A 25,216-nucleotide genomic window follows, 5' to 3' on the forward strand; every position below is an offset into this window, starting at 1 on the left:
CCGTAACTTATACGTACAAAATTGTAATGGAAATAACAAGTGATTTAATTAAAGTCAATTGCAAAGCCCACAAAGACTTGAAGAAAGTCAACATTCACACTATTTTAAAGCACATTTTTTTTTCTATTAGTCTACTTTTTACTTCCTCATTATTTCTCAGTTTATTGATTCAGCTGTGTCCGACTCCATTTTGAAGATCTCGTGAAGAAGTGAACATGAGGGGGACTGTTGATTTTAAATAATGACATGCAAATATAACAAAGGACAACTTTTTTAATGTAATTGTCATATACTGACCTAAGCAAAAGAAAGTTTGCTTTCGTATTATGGCTAGAAACTCATACCTGGGGATCTCCATACCTGTAACCTTTAGTCAACTGGATGGACACTAACGTGTTGCCATGCTCAAGGCTCTCTAAGCAGAAGGCAGTGGAGGCCAAGCCATTAAATATATTGAAGAAGGAGATAGATATATTTCTTAATGCCAAAGGGATCAAGGGATATGGGGAGAAAGCGGGAACAGGGTACTAAATTAGACGATCAGACATGATCTTTTTTGAATGGCGGATCAGGCCTGAAGGGCTGAATGGCCTACTCCTGCTCCTATTTTCTATGTTTTGAGATATCTATACAAGAGTTTCTGCTTGCACAAGCTCACCCCAATCCAAGTGAGCTTTGGTGCAGATTTGCAAAAGTCAAGTTTTGGGGCCCCCTAAGTGCATAAAGTAATATTGCTGGAGTTTAACCAACTAAAACAGTATCTTGTTAGAGAAGAGTACTGGTTAACTTCCTGCTGAATATTCAGCTAGGAACAGTTTACACTGTTACTACATTGTGTAATGAGAGAGGAATAATTGACAATAGTGGTGCGAGACCCCTTGGGGACGAGCGACCACAATATGACAGAATTCTTCATCAAGATGGAGAGTGACTAGTTGATTCTGAGACAAGGGTCCTGAATCTTAGTAAAGGAGACTACGAAGGTATGAGGTGCGAGTTGGCCATGACGGATTGGGAAATGTTACTTAAAGGGATGACGGTGGATAGGCAATGGCAAACATTTAAAGAGCGCGTGGATGAGCTGCAACAATTGTTTATCCCGGTCTGGCGCAAAAGTAAAACGGGAAAGGTAGCCAAGTCATGGCTGACAACGGAAATTTAGAGATAGCATTAGATCCAAGGAAGAGGCATATAAATTTGCCAGGAGAAACAAAGACCTGAGGATTGTGAGCAGTTTAGAATTCAGCAAAGGAGGTCCAAGGGATTGATTAAGAAGGGAAAATAGAGTACGAGAGCAAGCTTGCGAGGAACATAAAAACTGACTGTAAAAGTTTCTATAGGTATGTGAAGAGAAAAGATTGGTGAAGACAAATGTAGGTCCCTTACAGTCAGAAACAGGGGAATTTATTATGGGGAGCAAAGAAATGGCTGACCAACTAAATTCATACTTTGGTTCTGTCTTCACAAAGGAGGACACAAATATCATACCAGAAATGTTGGGGAACACAGGGCTTAGTGAGAGATAGGAACTGAAAGAAATCAGTATTCGTAGAGAAATGGTGTTGGGTAAATTGATGGGATTGAAGGCCGATAAATCCCCAGGGTCTGATGGTATGCATCGCAGAGTACTTAAGGAAGTGGCCGTAGAAATAGTGGATGCATTGGTGGTCATCTTCCAAGATTCTGTCGACTCCAGAACAGTTCCTACAGATTTGAGGGTAGCTAATGTAACCCCACTATTTAAAAAGGGGGGTAGAGAGAAAGCAGGGAATTATAGACCAGTCAGCCTGACGTCAGTAGTGGGGAAAATTCTAAAGTCCATTATCAAAGATTTTATAGCAGAGCACTTGGAGAACAGTGGTAGAATCGGACTGAGTCAGCATGGATTTACGAAAGGGAAATCGCGCTTGACAAATCTACTAGAATTCTTCGAGGATGTAACTAGTAGAGTTGATGTTGGGGAGCCAGTGGATGTGGTTTATTTGGACTTTCAGAAGGCTTTGGACAAAGTCCCACATAAGAGATTAGCATGTAAAATTAAAGCACATGGGATTGGGGGTAGTGTATTGCGATGGATAGAAAATTGGTTGGCGGACAGGAAACAAGAGTAGGGATAAACGGGTCTTTTTTTGAATGGCATGCAGTGACTAGTGGGGTACTGCAGGGATCGGTGCTAGGACCCCAGCTATTCACAATATATAAATGATTTAGATGAGGGAACTAAATGTAATATCTCCAAATTTTCAGATGACACACAACTGGGTGGGAGGGTGAGTTGTGAGGAGGATGCAGAGAGGCTCCAGGGTGATTTGGACAATTTGAGTGAGTGGGCTAATGCATGGCAGATGCAGTATAATGTGGATAAATGTGAGGTTATCCACTTTGGTAGCAAAAACAGGAAGGCAGATTATTATCTGAATGGCTATAAACTGAGAGTGGAATATGCAGCGAGACCTGGGTGTTCTCGTACACCAGTTGCTGAAGGTAAGCATGCAGGTGCAACAGGCGGTAAAAAAGGCAAATGGTATGTTGGCCTTCATAGCGAGAGGATTAGAGTACAGGAGCAGGGATGTCTTACTGCAATTATACAGGGCCTTGGTGAGGCCACACCTGGAATATTGTGTGCAGTTTTGGTGTCCTTATCTGAAGAAGGATGTTCTTGCTATAGCGGGAATGCAGCGAAGGTTTACCAGACTGACTCCTGGGATGGCGGGACTGAGATATGAGGAGAGATTGAGTCGGTTAGGATTATATTCGCTGGAGTTCAGAAGAGTGAGGGGGGACCTCATAGAAACCTATAAATTTCTAACGACTTGACCGGGTAGATGCAGGAAGGATGTTCCCGATGGTGGGGGAGTCCAGAACCAGGGGTCATAGTCAAAGGACACGGGGTAAACCTTTCAGGACTGAGATGAGGAGAAATCTCTTCACCCAGAGAGTGGTGAGCCTGTGGAATTCACTACCACAGAAGGCAATTGAGGCCAAAACATTGAATGTTTTCAAAAAGGAGTTAGATATAGCTCTTGAGTCTGAAGGGATCAAAGGGTATGGGGTGAAAGCAGGAACAGGCTACTGAGTTGGATGATCAGCAATGATAATGAATAGCGGAGCAGGCTCGATGGGCCGAAGAGCCTCCTTCTGCTCCTATTTTCTATGTTTCTACGTACACATTAAGACCCATGGGGTTGTGGGTTGAAGTCCCAGTCCAGAGACTTGAGCACAAAATCCAGGCTGACACTCTAGTGTAGTACTGCGAGTGTGCCGTCTTTCAGATGAAACGTTAAACTAGGGCCCCGTTTGAGCTCTTGGATCGACATAAAAGATCCCAAACCACTGTTTCGAAGAAGTACAGGGGACTTCTTGATAGTATCATCGCTAATATTTATTAATCAGCACTTTAAAAAGAAAAACTGATTATCTGGTTATAATCACATTGCTGTTTGCGGGACTTTGCTGTGCACAGATTGCTATTGCGTTTGCTCCATTGCAATGTTGACTACATTTCAAAAGCACTCATTGGCTGTGAAGCGCTTTGGAATGCCCTGAGGTCTTGAAAGTTGCTAGGTAAAGGTATTTTACTTGCAGCATTATCTGGTGTCCAGTAGAAGAAATCCTCGCCCCTCCCCCACATCCCAAATTTTGTGCATACCCATCTTTGACTACCTGGCTGCATTAGAAGAACAATCAACAAAAGTGCCCTGGAGTATTTGGGCCTCCCTGTCTCAGGTATCTGATTTTTCAAGTCCTACAAAAAATAGGATAGCCAGTACTTGACTATTAGGTAACTAATAGGTTTGAGCTTTTGTTAAGTGGACAACAGAGTAGCAGATTCCCTGCAAGCAGCATGGTGAGTATCACAACTTACTACAATTGCATGAATGTTTTTCCACCATCCTCCTGACCACAAGATGGGGTCTATACTCACTTAAGTGATTGCTTTGCCGTTAGAGGTAGGAAATTCAGCAGCAGCTTGCCTACGACCACTTGATGAGTACCAAACTCTTGCTGTATGTCTTATTACTAGCTGACAACAAACTCTTCATCTCAGCCTCAAGCATTTCTCATATAGAAAAAGATAGACTTGGATTTCTGTAGCACTTTTCATCACCTAATTTTAAGTCATGAAGTACTTTGGAAGTGTAGTGACTGATGCAGGAAACACGGCAGCCAATTTGCACACAGCAAGGCCCTACAAAAATCTGATAACAACCAGATCATTTTTAGTAATGTTGGTGCTGGCCTGGCATGCTCTTCAACACCCCTCATTAAACCAGGGTCGATTCCTGGCCTGATGGTAATGGTAACATGAGGGATATGCTGGGCCGTGAAGTTACAGATAGTGGTGCTATACAGTTCTGCTGCTGTTGATGGCCCACAATATTTCATGGATGCCCAATTTTGAACTGCTAGATCTGTTCTGAATCCCATTTAGCATGGTAGCAGTACCATATAACACGATGAAGGGTGTCTTCAAGGTGAACAAAGAAAATTACAGCACAGGAACAGGCCCTTCGGCCCTCCAAGCCTGCACCGATCCAGATCCTCTATCTAAACCTGTCGCCTATTTTCTCAGGGTCTGTATCTCTTTGCTTCCTGCCCATTCATGTCTGGATACATCTTAAAAGACGCTATCGTGCCCGCGTCTACCACCTCCGCTGGCAACGCGTTCCAGGCACCCACCACCCTCTGCGTAAAGAACTTTCCACGCATAGCCCCCCTAAACTTTTCCCCTCTCACTTTGAACTCGTGACCCCGAGTAATTGAATCCCCCACTCTGGGAAAAAGCTTCTTGCTGTCCACCCTGTCTATACCTCTCATGATTTTGTACACCTCAATGAGGTCCCCCCTCAACCTCCGTCTTTCTAATGAAAATAATCCTAATCTACTCAACATCGCTTCATAGCTAGCGCCCTCCATACCAGGCATCATCCTGGTGAACCTCCTCTGCACCCTCTCCAAAGCATCTACATCCTTTTGGTAATGTGGCGACCAGAACTGCACGCAGTATTCCAAATGTGGCCGAACCAAAGTCTTATACAACTGTAACATGACCTGCCAACTCTTATACTCAATACCCCGTCCGATGAAGGAAAGCATGCCGTATGCCTTCTTGACCACTCTATTGACCTGCGTTGCCACCTTCAGGGAACAATGGACCTGAACACCCAAATCTCTCTGTACATCAATTTTCCCCAGGACTTTTCCATTTACTGTATAGTTCACTCTTGAATTGGATCTTACAAAATGCATCACCTCGCATTTACCCTGATAGAACTCCATCTGCCATTTCTCTGCCGAACTCTCCAATCTATCTATATTCTGCTGTATTCTCTGACAGTCCCCTTCACTATCTGCTACTCCACCAATCTTAGTGTCGTCTGCAAAGTTGCTAATCAGACCACCTATACTTTCTTCCAAATCATTTATGTATATCACAAACAACAGTGGTCCCAGCACGGATCCCTGTGGAACACCACTGGTCACACGTCTCCATTTTGAGAAACTCCCTTCCACTGCTACTCTCTGTCTCCTGTTGCCCAGCCAGTTCTTTATCCATCTAGCTAGTACACCCTGGATCCCATGCGACTTCACTTTCTCCATCAGCCTACCATGGGGAACCTTATCAAACGCCTTACTGAAGTCCATGTATATGACATCTACAGCCCTTCCCTCATCAATCAACTTTGTCACTTCCTCAAAGAATTCTATTAAGTTGGTAAGACATGACCTTCCCTGCACAAAGCCATGTTGCCTATCACTGATAAGCCCATTTTCTTCCAAATGGGAATAGATCCTATCCCTCAGTATCTTCTCCAGCAGCTTCCCTACCACTGACGTCAGGCTCACCGGTCGATAATTACCTGGATTATCCCTGCTACCCTTCTTAAACAAGGGGACATTAGCAATTCTCCAGTCCTCCGGGACCTCACCCGTGTTTAAGGATGCTGCAAAGATATCTGTTAAGGCCCCAGCTATTTCCTCTCTCGCTTCCCTCAGTAACCTGGGATAGATCCCATCCGGACCTGGGGACTTGTCCACCTTAATGCCTTTTAGAATACCCAACACTTCCTCCCTCCTTATGCCGACTTGACCTAGAGTAATCAAACATCTGTCCCTAACCTCAACATCCGTCATGTCCCTCTCCTCGGTGAATACCGATACAAAGTATTCGTTTAGAATCTCACCCATTTTCTCTGACTCCACGCATAACTTTCCTCCTTTGTCCTTGAGTGGGCCAATCCTTTCTCTAGTTACCCTCTTGCTCCTTATATATGAATAAAAGGCTTTGGGATTTTCCTTAACCCTGTTTGCTAAAGATATTTCATGACCCCTTTTAGCCCTCTTAATTCCTCATTTCAGATTGGTCCTATATTCCCGATATTCTTCCAAAGCTTCGTCTTTCTTCAGCCGCCTAGACCTTATGTATGCTTCCTTTTTCCTCTTAGCTAGTCTCACAATTTCACCTGTCATCCATGGTTCCCTAATCTTGCCATTTCTATCCCTCATTTTCACAGGAACATGTCTCTCCTGCACGCTCATCAACCTCTCTTTAATAGCCTCCCACATATCAAATTTGGATTTACCTTCAAACAGCTGCTCCCAATCTACATTCCCCAGCTCCTGCCGAATTTTGATATGGTTGGCCTTCCCCCAATTTAGCACTCTTCCTTTCGGACCACTCTCGTCTTTGTCCATGAGTATTCTAAAACTTACGGAATTGTGATCACTATTCCCAAAGTAGTCCCCTACTGAAACTTCAACCACCTGGCCGGGCTCATTCCCCAACACCAGGTCCAGTATGGCCCCTTCCCGAGTTGGACTATTTACATACTGCTCTAGAAAACCCTCCTGGATGCTCCTTACAAATTCTGCTCCATCTAGACCTCTAACACTAAGTGAATCCCAGTCAATGTTGGGAAAATTAAAATCTCCTATCACCACCACCCTGTTGCTCCTACATCTTCCAATAATCTGTTTACATATTTGTACCTCTATCTCACGCTCGCTGTTGGGAGGCCTGTAGTACAGCCCCAACATTGTTACCGCACCCTTCCTATTTCTGAGTTCTGCCCATATTGCCTCACAGCTCGAGTCCTCCATAGTGCCTTCCTTCAGCACAGCTGTGATATCCTCTTTGACCAGTAATGCAACTCCTCAACCCCTTTTACCTCCCTCACTATCCTGCCTGAAGCATCGATATCCTGGGATATTTTGTTGCCAATCATGCCCTTCCCTTAACCAAGTCTCAGTAATAGCAATAACATCATACTCCCAGGTACTAATCCAAGCCCTAAGTTCATCTGCCTTACCTGCTACACTCCTTGCATTAAAACAAATGCACCTCATACCACCAGTCCCTTTGCTTTCATCATCTGCTCCCTGCCTACTCTTTCCCTTGGTCACGCTGACTTCATTATCTAGTTCCTTACAGGCTTTCGTTACTACCTCCTTACTGTCCACTGACCTCCTCATTTGGTTCCCAACCCCCTGCCACATTAGTTTAAACCCTCCCCAACAGCGTTAGCAAAAGCACCCCCAAGGACATTGGTTCCAGTCCGGCCCAGGTGTAGACCGTCCAATTTGTAATAGTCCCACCTCCCCCAGAACCGGTCCCAATGTCCCAAAAATCTGAACCCCTCCCTCCTGCACCATCTCTCAAGCCACGCATTCATCCTGACTATTCTTTCATTTCTACTCTGACTATCACGTGGCACTGGTAGCAATCCTGAGATTACTACCTCTGAGGTCCTACTTTTTAACTTGGCTCGTAACTCCCTAAATTCTGCTTGTCGGACCTCATCCCGTTTTTTACCAATATCATTGGTGCCTATGTGCACAACAACAACTGGCTGTTCACCCTCCCCCTTCAGAATGTTCTGCAGCCGATCTGAGACATTGCTGACCCGTGCACCTGGGAGGCAACATACCATTCGGGAGTCTCGTTTTCGACCACAGAACCGCCTGTCTACTCCCCTTACAATCGAATCCCCTATGACTATAGCCCTTCCACTCTTTTTGCCGCCCTTCTGAACAGCAGAGCCAGCCACGGTGCCATGAACCTGGCTACTGCTGCCTTCCCCTGGTGAGCCATCTCCCTCAACGGTATCCAAAACGGTATACTTGTTGTGGAGGGAGATGACCGCAGGGGACACCTGCGCTGCCTTCCTGCTCTTTCTCTGCCTTTTGGTCACCCATTCCCTTTCTCCCGCAGCAATCCTAATCTGCGGTGTGACCAATTAGCTAAACGTGCTATCCACGACCTCCTCAGCATCGCGGATGCTCCAAAGTGAGTCCATCCACAGCTCTGGAGCCGTCATGCGGTCTAACAAGAGCTGCAGCTGGACACACTTCCTGCACGTGAAGGAGTCAGGGACATCAGCCGTGTCCCTGAGCTCCCACATTGAGCAAGAGGAGCATAACACGGGTCTGAGATCTCCTGCCATTTTTAATCTTAAGCTTAACTTAGTCTGAAACTTAAAAAAAATGAAAAAGGAACGAAAAGTTTTTACCAATCACACGATAAAAAAAAAGTAGAAAAAGCCTTACCTTATCTCCACACCACCGAGTCCTTTTGTTTTTGGTTAGAGGAGGAGGGTGGGTGGGAGACACTACCCGTGTAGTTTCTCAGGTTCAGAAAAGGCCCAATATATAGGGTTTTACTTACCCAGCAGCCCCTTGGTCCTCCGAAAATAAAAGGGAATTAAGTTTAAGCTGAAACTGACCTTCCTAGCTGCTCGCACTCTGCTCCTGAATAAGCTGTTGCAATGAAAGGTAAGTTATTTTAAACGGCCCAAATATATAGGGTTTTACTTACCCAGCAGCCCCTTGGTCCGCCGAAAACAAAAGGGAATTAAGTTTAAGCTGAAACTGACCTTCCCAGCTGCTCACTCGCTCGCACTCTCTGCTCCCGAATAAGCTGCTGCAATGAAAAGTGAAGACGGGACTTTATCTCTACACAGATTGTATGATGGTCACTTTGACCAATACTGTCATGGGCAGATGTATCTGCGATAGTTAAATTGGTGAGGACCAAGTCAAGTCGGTTTTTCACTTGTTGGTTCTCTCAGCACTTGCCACAGGCCCAGTCTGGCAACTGTCCTTCAGGACTTGGCCAGCTCATTCAGTAGTGGTGCTACTAAGCCATTGTTGGTGATAGGCATTGAAGTCCCCCACCCAGCGTATGTTCTTTGTCCTTGCTGCTGAGCTGTTTGTGATGCCATAGCAGTAGGGGTGTGAGGGGAGGGTTAGAAACCAGATCATATTTCGATGGCTGTTCAACTTTTGTAGCCCTGTGTAGTCCAATGTTTTTAAAGACTGTTCAATCCTCTACACTTGCTTGTTCAATTTTTGCTTTTGTGATCTTTCTTGAGCTATAGATTTTTAAGGCAAGAGGCCACTAACCTTTTGATAAGGTTTATCATTCTAAGACTTACAAATTATACTTGTCATATTTTGAGTTATTTACCTACAAAACCTATTTCTATCATTTTCTAATTATTACTGATGAATGTCCTGTATTGTGACATCATTTGAAACTAGCAAAGTTTACTCCTATTAGTTGCTGCTATTTTGTGATCTGTATGAGATATTTATACAAACTTTTAATTTCAATCTAGGATGAGGAGAATTAACAGAAAAAACTGGAAGTATGGTATACTGAATACAAATCTAGAAAACGTGGAAATGAGGCCTTTAGATCAGGATGACGATGATGAGGATGATACACTATTTGATGTACATCATTCAAGAAGGTGAGTACCTAAATGGATACATGCTCTTTTTAGTTTAAAAAAAAATCTGAATCTATGAAATTTGTAGATCAGTTAGATCTCTTAATGTCCAAAATCATAACATATCCATCATTGACTTTCATATATTACTGCAACAGAATATGAGATGCCAATTAATGGAAAAAGAAACAAATTGATCACTTATCGTTGTTTGCCTAATCAAATAGGTGTACTTAAAATTGTACTACGACAAATTAAAAAGTGCTTCAACACATATATGTCATATATGGAATAATCGAGTGCCAATAATTTAAAAGACATATTCAGTAGAAAACTCTATTCTGGCACTGTAGCATTATGGAATTGTTTGTGAAGTGTGCTAGTGCAATTGTGCAGTAATTTACTAATCGTGTAAAACACTAAGTAGCCAAGTAAGATATCTCACTTCACTTGATTGAATAACTAAGTGAGTACTCCAGTTGAGTGACCAGAAATTGAAAATCCCAAGCTATTTCCTATGAACACTTACTCCATTCATTCCAGGAAACAAAAAACACTTTCAAAGTCAAGTATTTCCTTTATGTCCGATATTTAAAAAAAAAAAAATGCTTATGGGAAATCCACCTCTGTCTGAAACCCCAGATGAATGGAGAATTTCAGGTCAGGTAATCCTGCGGTGTGGCAACTATCCAGGGCTGAACTAGAGTGTTCGCAACCTTGGTGCAGCATTTTGACCCTGAAATAGACTTCCGACCACATATCACTAAAACCACCTATTTCCACCTCCATAACATTTCCCAAATCCACTCCTGCCTCAGTTCATCTACTGTTGAAACCCTCATCCATGCCTTTGTTACCTCCTCGACTTGACTATTCCAACAGACTTCTACCCTCCATAAACTTGAGGTTATCCAAAATTCTACTGCCCATGTTAAAACTCTCATCAAGTCCCATTCTTCCTGTGCTATGTTAACTCCCAGTTAAGCAACGTCTCTTTTTTTAAAAATTCTAATCCTCGTTTTCAAATTCCACCATGCCTTTCCCCTCCTATCTCTAGCTTCTTCTTGCCCTGTAACCTCCGAGATATCTGTGCTTCTCTAATTCTGGCCTTGCGCATATCCTCGATTTTAATCACTCCACCATTGGTGGCCATGCTTTCAGATGCCAAGGCCTTAAGCGCTGAAATTCCCTCCCTAAACCTCTCCATCTTTCTACCTCCCTTCCTTTCTTCATTTAAGACACTCCTTAAAATCTATCTCTTTGACCAAGCTTTTGGTCATCTGACCTAATATCTCCTTTTGTGGTTCGGTGTCACATTTTGTATGATAATACTCCTGTGAAGAATCTTGGGATGCATTACTAAGTTGTTGTTGTTCTGTTGGTATCAATTAGTGGCACAGTTGGAAAGTGAGGAATGATTTTGTTTCATTCTCCAAATCATAGAATGTTACAGGATAGAAACAAGCAATTTAACCCATTGCATTGGTCTCAGTATTTTTCTCCACATGAGCCTCCTTTAAGTGAAAGTATACAATGTGTCAGATTGTGTTCCACAATTTGCAGATCACTAATAAAACTTCATTAAAATGGTACAACCCTGAGCAAACTTATTTAACCAGACAGCATTACAGGAAGGAGAGGTAACAGCACTAACCCAAATGAGATCCGACTAGCAGTCTGGATAAGTGATCTTGCATTCTTGATTTCAGCTGAGAACTAGCTTTTACTGACTTGGGTACCTAAACCCAAAATCCCTCTGTTCATCTGCACCCTAATGCTTCTCCATCTGGTTTTCTTGAATCCAAAGTAGATTACCTCACACTACGTGACTGCATCTGGTGTCAATCCATCCACTCCATCTATCTGCCCTTTGCATTTTTGTTTTCGTCCCTGTACTTTCTGGCATCTGCAACCTTGGATATATCCCCCTCTATTTTCAAATAAAGCTGAGGATATAGAATATTGAAACTGAATGTGGAAGACCTGATAACTCAATATCTGAACTAGGAAGGCCACAGATCTCTACGGCACAGATAATTCACCAGTCTGTCTGGCTCATTAATGTGGCCTGGAGAAATAGACCTACTATGGGCTGACATTCTTTCCACTCCGATTCAGGTAAGGCAGTGCACTGCTACCATAATATGGGTGGGCTTGGGTTGACAAACATTTGGATGCTTGCCATTGTTCTATATTAGTAAGTTTCATGGTTTTAGCTGGTTAAACTGCATCAGTACTGTTGTACACATAAATCTTGCCTCTTGCTAACTTATATCTGAGTCTCTGGACCTAGCTAAGTGAGATTTATCTCTATGGGATGAGATTTAGTATTTCATATTGGGCAAACAAAATTCCAGTTGATTTCTCAGTAGCTTGGTTTGAAAATGTTAAAATATGATGAATTTTCAATTGATTACAATCCTTCACTTTCATAACCTGCAGGTATATTTTAAGTAGTACCTCAAAACAGCAAAACAGTTTTAATATATCTCCAGTAGGTTTTGTCCATTGTCTTTAATATAGTCTAAACAAATCCATTGAATGTGGGCAGGTCCAGTCCCTGCACCTGTGTTTAATAGCTTTCTACAGTTACTTTTTAAATTCTATCTCTGACTTTCTGGCATGTTTAATATTGTAGTAAAAGGGAGTTCATATTTAGTTTTTTTTTGTTTTTATTGGCCTTTTATGATGTAGATTTCATAACCTGTGTTCTCAATCTGTTACAAGTAATTTTGTATTTCAGTTTAATGCTATCTCAAAACATTTTTTCCACTAGTCAAAGCCCAAACTTGTAAGCTTGATGTAGAATCAACCACATTGATATTTAATGCATCAAAATCAAGAAGAGGATTGCCAAACATGTATATTCTTTCAGTAGTGCCCAGCTTCTCAATGGAAAAACTCGAGCTTAAAGGATTAATAGTTGAATCTCCACTTGCCTGGATGGGTGCAGCTCCAACAACACTCAAGAAGCTCGACACCATCCAGGATAATGCAGCCCGCTTGATTGGCACCCCATCCACAAACATTCACTCCTTCCACCACCGATGCACAGTGCCAGCAGTGAGTACCATCTACAAGATGCACTGCAGCAACGCACCAAGGCTCCTTAGACAGCACCTTCCAAACCCGCGACCTCTACCAACTAGAAGGACAAGGGCAGCAAATGCATGGGAACACCACCACCTGCAAGTTCCTCTTCAAGTCATACACCATCCTGACTTGGAAGTACATTGCCATTCCTTCACTGTCGCTGGGTCAAAATCCTGGAACTCCCTTCCTAACAGCACTGTGGGTGTACCTACCTCCCATGGACTGCAGCAGTTCAAGAAGGCAGCTCACCACTACCTTCTCGAGGGCAATTAGGGATGGACAGTAAATGGTAGCCTGGCCAGCGATGCCCACATCCCATGAATGAATTTTTAAAAAAATTCTCAAACATTAGGTTCGTTTTTATCCTCCCAAGCCCTCCCCCATGTTGAGGTCTCAAATAGTTAAACCCAAATTTTCTAATGTATGCAAGGACTCTCAAAATCTATCCATTTAAGTAATAGTAATATTTTCAGGGATACTGCATATATGAATTCTGTTGAAATCTCCTTAAACCATACCCCCAACATCCCCCCCACCTTTCCTCCTTTAAGATTCTCCTTAAAACCAAACTCTTTGAGCAAGCTTTTGGTCATCTGCCTTTATATTGTCTTGAGTAACTCGGTATCAAATTTTGCATTATAATGCTCCTGTGAAGTGCCTTGGGATGGTTTATTTTTTAAAGGCAATGTTCCCTCCAAGCTGCAAAGGTGTATGGCTGCGCAATGTCCAGAAGTTACCACACGGGACAAACAGGCCACACAAGAAGTGATCTCTTTAAGAAGTGGGCATGTGCAGCTGCACAGCAATCTCAAAGGGACTGTGCAGTGCAATAAACAGGCTGTGCGCAGTGAAGGGAAATTAGAGGAAACGTTGCACAAATTGCAGTCTGATAATGACCAGATGGTCATAAAAATAGATTTTGATTAAGGGATAAATATTGACCAGGAGACTTGAGATAACTCTCCTTTCAGGACACCAAAGTGCTTTACAGTCAATGAGTACACTAACAGTGCTGTCAGGGAGGGAGTTTCAGGATTGTGATCTAGTGACAGTGAAGGAACGGCAATATAATTCCAAATCAGGATGGTATGTGGCTTGGAGGGGAACATGCAGTTGGTGGTGTTCCCTCGCGCCTGGTGATCCAGGTCGTAGGTTTGGAAGGTGCTGTCGAAGGCACCTTGGCAAGTTGTTGCAGTGAATCTTTTAGATGGTACATACTTCTGCTGTGGTGGAGAGAGTGAATGTTTAAAGTGGTGGATGGGGTGCCAATCAAGTGCTTTGTTATGGATAGAGTCGAGCTTCTTGAATGTTTTTGAAGCTGTACTCATTCAGGTAAGTGGAGAGTATTCCACTTGCCTTGTAGATGGTGGGCAGGCTTTGGGCAATCGGGAGCTGATTTAATCACCACAGAAGTCCCAGCTTCTGACCTACATGTAGCCACAGTATTTATGTGGTTGATCCAGTTAAATTCTAGTCAGTGGTGCCCCCCCAGGATGTTGATGGTGGGGGTTTCAGTGATGGTAATGCCATTGAACATCAAAGGGAGATGGTTAGATTCTCTTTTGTTTGAAATGGTCATTGCCTGACACTTGTTGGCATGAATGTTACTTGCGATTTATCAGTCTGAGCCTCAATGTTGTCCAGGTCTTGATGCATATGGAAATTGACTGCTTCATTATCTGAGGATTTGCAAATGGAACTGAACACTGCAATCATCAGCAAACATTCCCACTTCTGACCTTATGTTCGAGGGAAGATCATTGATGAAGCAGCTAAAGATGGGTGGGCCTTGGGACACTGCCCTGAGGAACTCCTGCAACTATGTCCTGGGGCTGAGATGATTGGTCTCCAATAACCACAGCCATCTTCCTTTGTGCTAGGTATGACTCAACCCAGCCCAGTTCCCATTGATTTCAGTTTTACTAGGGCTCCTTGATGTCAAGAGCAGTCACTCTCACCTCTCCTCTGGAATTCAGGTCTTTTGGCCATATTTGGACTAAGGCTGTAATGAGGCCTGGAGCCGAGTGGTCCTGGCAGAACCCAAACTGAGGATTGGTGAGTAGGTTATTGGTAAATAAGTGCTCCTTGGTAGCATTGCTGATGACATTTTCCATCATTTGATGATTGAGAGTAGTTTGATAGGTCAGTAATTGGCTGGATTGAATTTGTCCTGCTTTTTGTGGACAGGACGTACCTTGGCAATTTTATACTTTGTCACATAGATGCCATTGTTGTAGCTGTACTGAAATAGCTTGGCGAAGTTCATGGATAGTTCTGGAGCACATGTCTTTAGCACTACAGCCAGGATGTTATCAAGCCCATACCCTTTTCTGTATCCAGTGCCTTCAGCCATTTTGTGATAGTATGTGGAGTGACATGAATTGGCTGTAATCTGGCATCTGTAGGGACCTCAGGAGGAGGCCGAAATGGATCATCCACTCGGTACTTCTGGCTGAAGGTGGTTGCAAGTGCTTCAGCCTTGTCTTTACACTCACATGTTGGGCACAGCCATCATTGATAGTGAGGATGTTCATGGAGCCTCTTCTTCACATTAGTTGTTAAGTCGTCCTTCCAGAGCTTTGATCTGATCCATTGGTTATGGGATCACTTAGCTATGTCTGTCACATGCTGCATCTGCTGTTTAGCATGCATGTAGTCCTGTAATGCAGCTTCAGCAGGTTGCCACCTCATTTTTAGCTATGCCTGGTTTTGCTCCTGGCATGTTCCTCTACACTGCTCATTGATGGTCCCCTGGCTTGAACTGCTTGATGATAATGGTAGAGTGGGGGATATGCTGGGCCATGAGGTTACAGATTTTGGTGGGCTCCAATTCTGTTCTGCTGATGGCCCACAGTACCTAATGGATGCCTAGTTTTGAGCTGCTAGATCTATTTTGAATCTATCCCATTTAGCATGGCGGTAGTGCCACACAACACGATGAAGGGTTTTATCAGTGTGAAGACAGCACTTTGTTGACACGAGAACTGTGCAGTAGTCGCTGCTATGAATACTGTCATGGATAGATGCATTTGCAACAGATTGATGAGGATGTGGTCAAGTAGGATTTTCCCTCATGTTGGTTCTTTCACCACCTGCCTCAGGCCCATTTTGACGTGTCCTTTAGGACGGCCAGCTTGGTCAGTAGTGGTGCTACCCAGCCACTCTTGGTGATGGACATTGAAATCCTCCACCCAGAGTACATTCTCTGCCCTCAGTTCTTCTTTCAAGTGGTCTTCAATATGAAGGAGTACTGATTCATCAGTTGAAGGAGAGCAGTAGGTGGTAATCAGCAAGAGGTTTCCATACCTGTGTTTGACCTGATACCATGAGAGCTCATAGGGTCCAGAGTCAATGTTGAGGACTCCCAAGGCCACTCCCACCTGACTGTATACCACTATGCGGCCACCGCTGGTGGGACAGGACATACCTAGGGATGGCGATGGAGGAGTCTGGGACATTGGCTGATAGGTATAATTCTATATGACATGACTATGTCAGGCTTTTGCTTGACCAGTCTGCTAGACAACACATGAATGTGCTTATGTCAACCTAGATTATGTGCTCAGGTCTCTGAAGTGGGGCTTGAACCCTCAAGCTTCTGATTCAAGAAGTGAAAATGTTACCACTGAACCAAGACTAACTAATGTCTTACACAGGTTCTTGATCTTTTTGCTTTTGTGTTTATTGTATTGTTACGATCGAGGTGGGAGGAGTGCACTGTTAATTCAGTCCCACTTCTCTCCATGTCACAACGTATCAATAAATTATCCCACTTACCGAAACAGTCAATCAGATACTCCTATTTGTCCCCAGAATAAAGCACACCAACCAGGTTTCTTTAATAAACAACAAAATTATCAGTTTATTATAAACCAAGTCTTAACCAATAATGAAGTAAACATATACGCAAATTGAAATATTAAAGCCCCTTATTTTTGTATCCTCGCCCTCATACATACTCGGGTACACAACTGGTTAACCGGGGGGAAAAGGGGATTTTTGTTTACAGCTATTACAAAGAAATAGAAGGAATAAACAATAAATAACTTAGACTGCATAGGAGAAATGGAAGTCCTTTGTTTTGGTGAGGTGTCCCAAAGTCGAATAGGTGGCTGCCACTAGGAATCTTTCCAGGCGAGGTTGATGAACAGTCTGCTTGGGTAGGCGTTCAAAGAAATTCAACTACAGAAGGCTTCACATAGGTCTTACAGCAGGTGTGCAGCAACAAAGGTTTCAGTTCTCACACTCGATGCAAAGTCCTTTTTAAAGATGCAAGGTTTCTGCAAACATTCAGGGTGTCTTCAAAATACAGGAGGCAACAGTACAACTTGATATAGGATTTATAGGATTTGCTTTTCACGAGCAGGGTTTCTTCAGAGAGGTAAGAGTGGTCTGGATTTTCTTCTCCTGGCAGGTCAATATGCAGATCTCTAACTGCCTCTTTTAGTCCAAAAAGCAGCTGGCGTTTAACAGTTCAAAGTGAAGTTAAACTTTTTCCAGACAAGATCCATGATAATCATAAAATAGCTCTTAAGTCAGACCCTCTGCTATGGTACTTGAAATCACATGCTTTCCAGTACTTGTTTACTGGTCAATCTTTTGTTCGCCTTCCTTTTTAAAAACACCCAAAGTTCAGCAATCTCCAGATGCTTCAATGTCCATGAAATCCTTTTTCAGTTTTTAAGAATATAGATTCCCAAGTTTTAACACAAAATGGAAACCCACACAACAGTTTCTACATATAAAATCCAAAATTTTGCATCTCTCTATATTGAACTGCTTATATCTGCACGACCTTGTCGATGTCTAGAGACACTGTCTTACAGCAAGGGTGTTTGGATATTCTCTATAGTTTTTCTTTTTTTACCACTATCGTTGCCCCCAGCTGCCATTGATCAACTCTGCCCATACCAGAATTTGAATCTGGGACCTACCGAAATTGACGGTGAGAGCAAGGAGAGAAGTTAGAAATTTCTTCGTAGAGTTTTTGGAACATGGATTGCTGTGCCCAAAAAAGGTATTGAGGTAGAAACCACTGCACCTTTTCATGGGAAAGCACATAAATATTTGAAGCAGAAGGTACAGAGCTATGGGAAGTTAATGGAGCACCGAGATTAGTTTTAGATTGCTCGAACAGTTGGTATAGACTTAGTGGGCCAATGACATTTTTCTGTCCTGTAACTTTCTATGGTCTGTATGGTTTAGTCCTATAATACATAATATATTTGCTTCCTTCACCATCAAGAGAGCAAAAGAACTTTTAAACTGTTACTGAAGGAAGAGGAGAAAAGTACATGAAAAATTTGCCCCTCTCCTGTTTAAAACATTTGGAGAGGAGAAATCTTTTACCCCATTTTGGCTTAATAACTTCAATTGTTCTATATCTAATTACAATAAATTATTTGTAAATGTTTTTAATCGAACATCTTTTGAGCAAACTATAAATAGGGGTAAAATAAAAGCAAGATACTGCAGATGCTGGAAATCTGAAATAAAAACAAAAATGCTGGAAATACTCGGCAGGTCGGGCAGCATCTGTGGAGAGAGAAGCAGAGTTAACGTTTCAGGTCAGTGACCTCTCTCCACAGATGCTGTCTGACCTGCTAGTTATTTTCATCATTTTTTGTTTTTATTATAAATAGGGGTACACAGGCTTTTTCAAGCTGAGTTGCTAAAGTCTGGCAAATCTCCTGAAATTAATATTATAATGTGTTCTGTATATTTATGGGGCATTGATAAATCTCACAGGATCCCTCTGGTCCATGAATCTGCAAGGACTCTCCACAGCTAATTAGTCGAGAAAAAATACTTGGGTGTGATTCAGTGAAAAATCCCAAACCAGCTGAGGTTTGTAAATAAGTGTAATTTACATTTTTGTTATACTGAAATAATTTTAAAATTGCAAGTCATGTAATGATCTTAATTTTTAATTGAAGATACAGAAGTACTTCCCTTTCTAGCATTAAGCAAGAAGATGATTACGTGATATAGGAGGCCTTCAGATTTCCCCTCAATCAAGAAGTTTGTGTGCTGTTAATGTCTCTTAATCTGGGGAAAAATTGGATTCAAAGTTCAACCTCTTTATTTAAATTTTTGATGATTAGTAAGCAAAAAAGAGGCAAGTCAGATTATATTTACCAGGACATTCATATTTATACCTAGAATAACAAGTAGCTCTAGGTACTGAGATAAGGTTGAATTTTAATTGCAAAATTAGCTGCAAAATAGAATTCATGCTGGAACGTTGGACTTTTCATTCTTTCATGGGATGTGAGTGTCACTGGCATGGCCTTCTTGAATTGTTGCAGTCCATATGGTGTAAGTACACCCAGAGTGCTGTTAGGAAAGGAGTTCCATGTTTTTGACCCAGGGACAGTGAAAGAACGGCGATATAGTTCCAAGTCAGGATGGTGTGTGGCTTGGAAGGGAACCTGCAGTTGGCGGTGTTCCCATGTGTCTGCTGCCCTTGTCCTTCTTGGTAGTAGAGGTCGCAGGTTTGGAAAGTGCTTGAAAGAGGCTTGGCGAGTTGCTGCAGTGCATCGTGGTACACGCTGCTGCCACTGTGCACCAGTGGTGGAGGGAGTCAATGTTTAAGGTGTAGATGGGTTGCTTTGTCCTGGATGGATTCGGACTTTAGAGAACATATGTATTTCTAGTGTTATATACGTGTGACTCCATTCATGAACTTTGTATTGTATCCACAGTCTACCCCATTAATGCTTCTGTGCTTATTCTGTAATTTGAATTAAGTGACTTTGAATTAACAGGATTAGACTCAAACTGTGATATATATGTTGCAGTAGAAACAATGAACATTTTCACTGAGGGGGAAAAAACCCTCACTGGAAGCAATGCATCTGTCTGCAGAAAGGTGAAATACAATAATCTGTTTCGTTCGTATTCTACTGTTGTGCAGCTCAGACAAATTATGTAGTTGATAGCTGTGCAGTTTATCTTTCTGTCCCAGAAGCATTACTATTGTTTGTTGAAATGGTGCTCCAGGTCCCATATTTGCTGATGTAATCATTTTAGCAAAACTGAGGTCAATGGGAATTGGGGGGAAAACTCTCTGCTGGTTGGAGTCATACCTAGCACAAAGGAAGATGGTTTTGATTGTTGGAGGTCAATCATCTCAACTCCAGGACATTGCTGCGAGCTCCTCAGGGTAGTGTCCTAGGCCCAACCATCTTCAACTGCTTCATCAATGACCTTCCTTCAATCATCAGGTCAGAAGTGGGGATGTTTGCTGCTGATTGAGGAGTTGCGAATGGTGCTGAAAATTGTGCAGATACTGAAGCAATCCGTGTAGAAATGCAGCCAGACCTGGGCAATATTCCGGCCTGGTCTGATAGGTGGCAAGTAACATTCATGCCACACAAGTGCCGAGCACAACCATCTCCAACAAGAGAGAATCTAACCATCTCCTCTTGACATTCAATGGCATTACCATCGCTGAATCCCCCACTATAAACATCCTAGGGTCTACCATTGACCAGAAACGGAACTGGAGTAGCCATATAAATACCGTGGCTACAAGAGCAGGTCAAACACTAGGAATCCTGCGGCGAGTAACTCACCACCTGACTCCCCAAAGGTTGACCACCATCTACAAGGCACAAATCAGGAGTGTGATCGAATACTCTCCACTTGCCTGGATGGGTGCAGCTCCAACAACACTCAAGAAGCTCGACGCTATCCAGGACAAAGCAGCCCGCTTGATTGGCAGCCGATTCACAAACATTCACTCCCTCCACCACCGACGCACAGTGGCAGCAGTGAGTACCATCTACAAGATGCACTGCAGCAACGCACCAAGGCTCCTTAGACAGCACCTTCCAAACCCGCGACCTCTACCAACTAGAAGGACCAGGATAGCAAATGCTTGGGAACACCACCACCTGCAAGTTCCCCTCCAGTCACACACCATCCTGACTTGGAACTATATCGCCGTTCCTTCACTGCCACTGTGTCAAAATCCTGGAACTCCCTTCTTAATAGCACTGTGGGTATACCCACTGCACATGGACTGCAGCAGTTCAAGAAGGCAGCTCACCACCACCTTCTCGAGGGCAATTAGGGATTGGCAATAAATGCTTGCATGGCCAGCAACGCCCACATCCCATGAATGAATTTTTAAAAAATTAGAAGTGAAACCTAAATAGTTGTTTTGTGTTTCTTCAGATGTACAGGATCTTTTACTTTGTCTAATTGTTATTGGAACATTTGAAACAGCAGGTTGCCTACCTTCTGGTCACATTATGGGTGTATACAATGACTTTCTTTTAAAATGTACATAATAATCATTGAAAGAGTTGAACATATCTAGAGTACAGAAACACACCATTCAGCCCAACTGGTTTGTGCCCATGTTTATGCTCCACATGAGCCTATTTGTTGCCCTTCCCTAATTGTCTTTGAAGTGGTAGTGGTGAGCTGCTATCTTGAACCACTGCAGTCCATCTGGTGCAAGTACATCTACAGTGCTGTTAGGGAGGGAGTTCCAGGATTTTGATCCAGTGAAGGAACATCAATATATTTCAAAGGCAGGATGGTGTATAGCTTGGAGGGGAACTTGCAGGTGGTGATGTTCCCATGAATCTGCTGCCTTCTTCCTTGTAGGTTGAAGAGATTGGGGGTTTTGGAAGGCACTGTTGAAGAAGGCATGGTGTGTTGCTGGAGTGCATCTTGTAAATGGTGCACACTGCTGCCACTGTGTATTGGTGGTGGAGGGAGTGAATGTTTAAGCTGGTGGATGGGGTGCCAATCAAGCTTTGTCCTGGATGGTGTCGAGCTTCCTGAGTGTTGTTGAAGCCGCATTTATTCAGGCAAGTGGGGAGTATTCCATCACATTCCTGACTTCTGCCTTGTAGATGATGGACAGGCTTTGGGGAGTCAGTGCAGTGCAGATTTATTTGATTTTTTCCCCCCCCATATAACAGTCTTTTAACTTATCTACTTTAGATTTCACACCCGAGTATTTGAAGTCAGATTACTTTTATCTCCTTTTAATGACTTTATTCTGTAGGAATTCAGATGGAGGAAAACTGCTGCAAATCCTATCATACAGATTACTGTTCATGTAATTAATCATAGAGCAGTTGATGAGTTCAGTAGGATGATAGGATTGGCTAAAATGCAGGCTTTTTAACTAATAATTGTCAGGAAGTATACATTGTAGAAAAGATCAGTTAATTACAACTGGAAAATAGCAAAATGAAAGAACATTTTAAAAGATGGATAATTTATACGTTTGTTTGCAGCTGCGGTTGATAGAATAAATGCTTTTTCAAAAATAATCCACCATTCGGGGAATTGTTAGCACACTGGCCTTTCACCTCTGGAATGTGGGTTTGAGCCAGCACAGGCTCGTAGGATGAAAGCCTTAAGTTTGCAGGCTGTATTCGTTTTGTTCATTAGTGTCATATCTTCTCAGAAGGTTGACTGCCATGGATCTCCACCTCTGTCTGCCCTGTGCTGCACTTACACATTCCGCATAGGTCAACTGCATCCAGTCCATTATAATTGTCCTCCATTTTCTCCTCCGTTTCCAGCGATCTTTCCTTCCAATAATTGTCTCTGTCTACCTTTCTGTTCTAAAGACGCAACCAAAATATTGCATCATTCTCTCTGTATGTGAACCTTTTCACTTGTTCAGGAATTATCCACTCACTTCAATTTTCATTTCCGGGGTTGGGTCTCTGCTTATCACCATTGTCTTGGTTTTCTTCATATTCCTTGTTAATCCATCTTCCACACTCCTTGCATTCACTTTGTTCACAATTTCCTGTAGTGCCTCTTCTGACTCTGCAATCAGTGCAGTGTCATCTGCATATATCAAATTGTTGACGTTCAATCCACCAATGTTGCAACCTGGTAGATCTTCGATATCTGTGAAGATAACGTCAGTGTACAGATTGAACAGTTTTGGGGATATAACACATCCCTGGTGCACTGCTGTTTTGATTGGGAAGCTGTCTGACAAGCCACTATCAAGCCTCATCACTGCTGATTGATTCCAATATTGATTCTGAATTATCCTTTTATCATTTCTGTCAATTTCTAGTTTGTTTAAACACTCCATTTTTTTCTGATGGTAGACTCTATCAAATGCCTTCTCATAGTCTCATACATATACAGACTGAATTGGTCTATCATAAAATAGGTTTTGTCAGTCTCAAGCTGGTGTCATGGGCCCAAACACACAACTGCTCATAACATGGCATTGATAGGCACTAAATTGACAATCTTGCTCTCAGGCCATGTAGATCAAGATACATACAGAGGAAATTGTACGCTGGTACAATAGGGAGATGAATAAAGTTCATTGTTGTGGCAGAGTTAACTTTAATCTACGGCTTGCCGTGCTACACCTGATCTGGAAATGTTTGACACTGCTCACCTAAATTGGAAAAATGTGCCAGTATTAGCATTCTTCAGCTTGAAAATGAACAAACTGAAAATGATTTATATAGACTTTTTTTTTAAATCGTTATTTAATGGGAGAAACAAGTTGAATGTTCAAAGCAAATACTGATGGCCATCCCCTTGTACAAGGTTAAAATACATTTTAAATGTGCAAATTAAAAATTTAGAGGGTTCAAATTGATCTTAAATTTAGAAACTTTCGGATGAATATCACATCTCTTCAATTTTGTGATTTAGTGTTTATTTTGTGAAGCACATTAAGTTGCATAGCAACGAGGTGAGCCAGCCACAAATTTAATGAGGATTGATGTCTCATAGATTTGACCCTGGTAGTGGTTGGGGATGCAAAGACTTCAAGAAATTGTGTTCGGTATATACAGGCAAGTGATAGCCATTCCATAACTAATTATCCCTGCCAAGCAGCCTGACTAATGGACTTTTGATTTAGCAAATAAATTCATCTTCATTTGAATTTCTCTATACAAGGGATCCTTTCAATGCTGTTTTGGTGATAACTCCACAAACAGGAGGAGCAGCATATAAAGATTTGATGGATTATTCCTTTTGGCTTGGCATCCAATTTTGCTTGCACTCGTTTAAAGTTGCTATATAAATGAACATCATGTAGTTTGTATCCTGAAGCAGTGAATGTGTTTTGACAGAAATGTTGAGTTGTATCCTCAGTCGCCACCCCCTCCTGTCCCCCCAGCCTTCCCAATGCCGGTTCCCTCGTTCAGGCACAAAGTGACTTTAAATGACAGACCCCCCCCACCACCCACCCAGAGCCAGGAAGCAGTCTGCACTGCTTTTTATGTGACAGGGCTGCCCGCCGCATGGGTAATTGTGGCTGTGGTGGGAAGAGGCCCTTAATTGGGGGTTAATTACCCAGTTAAGTGCCTCAGTTGGCAGCGGGGCACGAAGGCCATTCAAAGGCCTTCCCTCCCTGGTCTAAATTTCGGTGGAGGCAGAATGGTGACAGGGATCCCAGCCACCATCCCAACCGATTTTATGCTCTCCCCACCTCCAAACCCTCTGCGGGAGAGAGCATAAATTCCACCCTAACAGTCTCCCTTAATTCTATCTCTCTCCCTTTATCCTTTATCTGTATTTCCTAATCTTTATTTTGTTTTCTGTACATTTAGATCCAATTTATATTTCCTGCTTTACAGTTCCTGGTTTGGAATCTGTGGTCTGAATTTTATGCCGCCCCAGCGGGTTGGATGGTGGCATGGGGGTGGCGTAAAATTGAGTGGGAGGCTCCGGGAGGCCTACCCACCCCACACCCGCCTCCAATCAGCTTTACGGCAGTCGGGCCTTATTTTACCCATGGCAAGCGGGCGTGCTGGGGACATGAAGGCCGCCCAGTGATAGCTGCCGGTCTTTCCACGTGCTGGGGGGGGGGTGCCATGGCAGTCGAGTGCTTGGGGGGGGGGGGGGGAGGCCATGGCAGTCGAGCACAGGGTGCCTGATTGAGGGCTACCCCTGCCTCCCAACCCACCCCCGGGATCAAAGACGCCCCCCTCCCGCCAAATGACCACCCAGCCTCACCAGGGAAAGACCGATCTCTCTGGTGAGGCATGCCCAATTTACCTTTACTCATGGCCCCATCTGGTCGGCTGGGCTGCAGTCCCAGCAGCGGGCACCGCTGATTGGCCGGCAGCTCAATGAGGCAGGACTTCCTCCCTCAAGCGGGTGGAAGTCCCACCTCAGGACAGATAAAGCCTGGGGACCTGTAAAATATGGGACAGATCCCTGGGATAGGCGGAAGCGGGTTCGCCACCACCTTTTACGTCGGTGGCGAATTCCCAGCCACCTAAGGTAAAATCCAGACCTGTGTCTCAGTGAAGATTCTTCAATCTGTTTGAAGAGCTTTGCTGTTTCTTGGCTTGCTCAAGTATGCCACAGATCCCCTGCAGAGGGTGCCACACTAGAGAAGTCATCTGATGACAGCAAGTCTCCTTTCTTGA

The 25,216-nt window shown here is 43.2% G+C and overlaps 1 protein-coding gene across 3 annotated transcripts in view; it reads left to right on the forward strand.

The window, feature by feature from the left end:
- Positions 1 to 25,216, forward strand: part of LOC137369107 (membrane protein FAM174A-like) — a 259,893-nt gene that overhangs the window by 12,731 nt on the left and 221,946 nt on the right. For all 3 annotated transcript variants that reach the window (XR_010974873.1, XM_068029761.1, XM_068029762.1), the window contains exon 2: positions 9,618 to 9,752. Coding sequence is in view for 2 of the 3 variants with exons in the window: in XM_068029761.1 (XP_067885862.1) it covers positions 9,618 to 9,752 (135 nt within the window). In the remaining variant the exon portion in view is untranslated. The remainder of the gene's footprint in view (positions 1 to 9,617; positions 9,753 to 25,216) is intronic.

Source organism: Heterodontus francisci, chromosome 4 (assembly GCF_036365525.1).
Source record: "Heterodontus francisci isolate sHetFra1 chromosome 4, sHetFra1.hap1, whole genome shotgun sequence".
Taxonomy (NCBI): Eukaryota; Metazoa; Chordata; class Chondrichthyes; order Heterodontiformes; family Heterodontidae; genus Heterodontus; species Heterodontus francisci.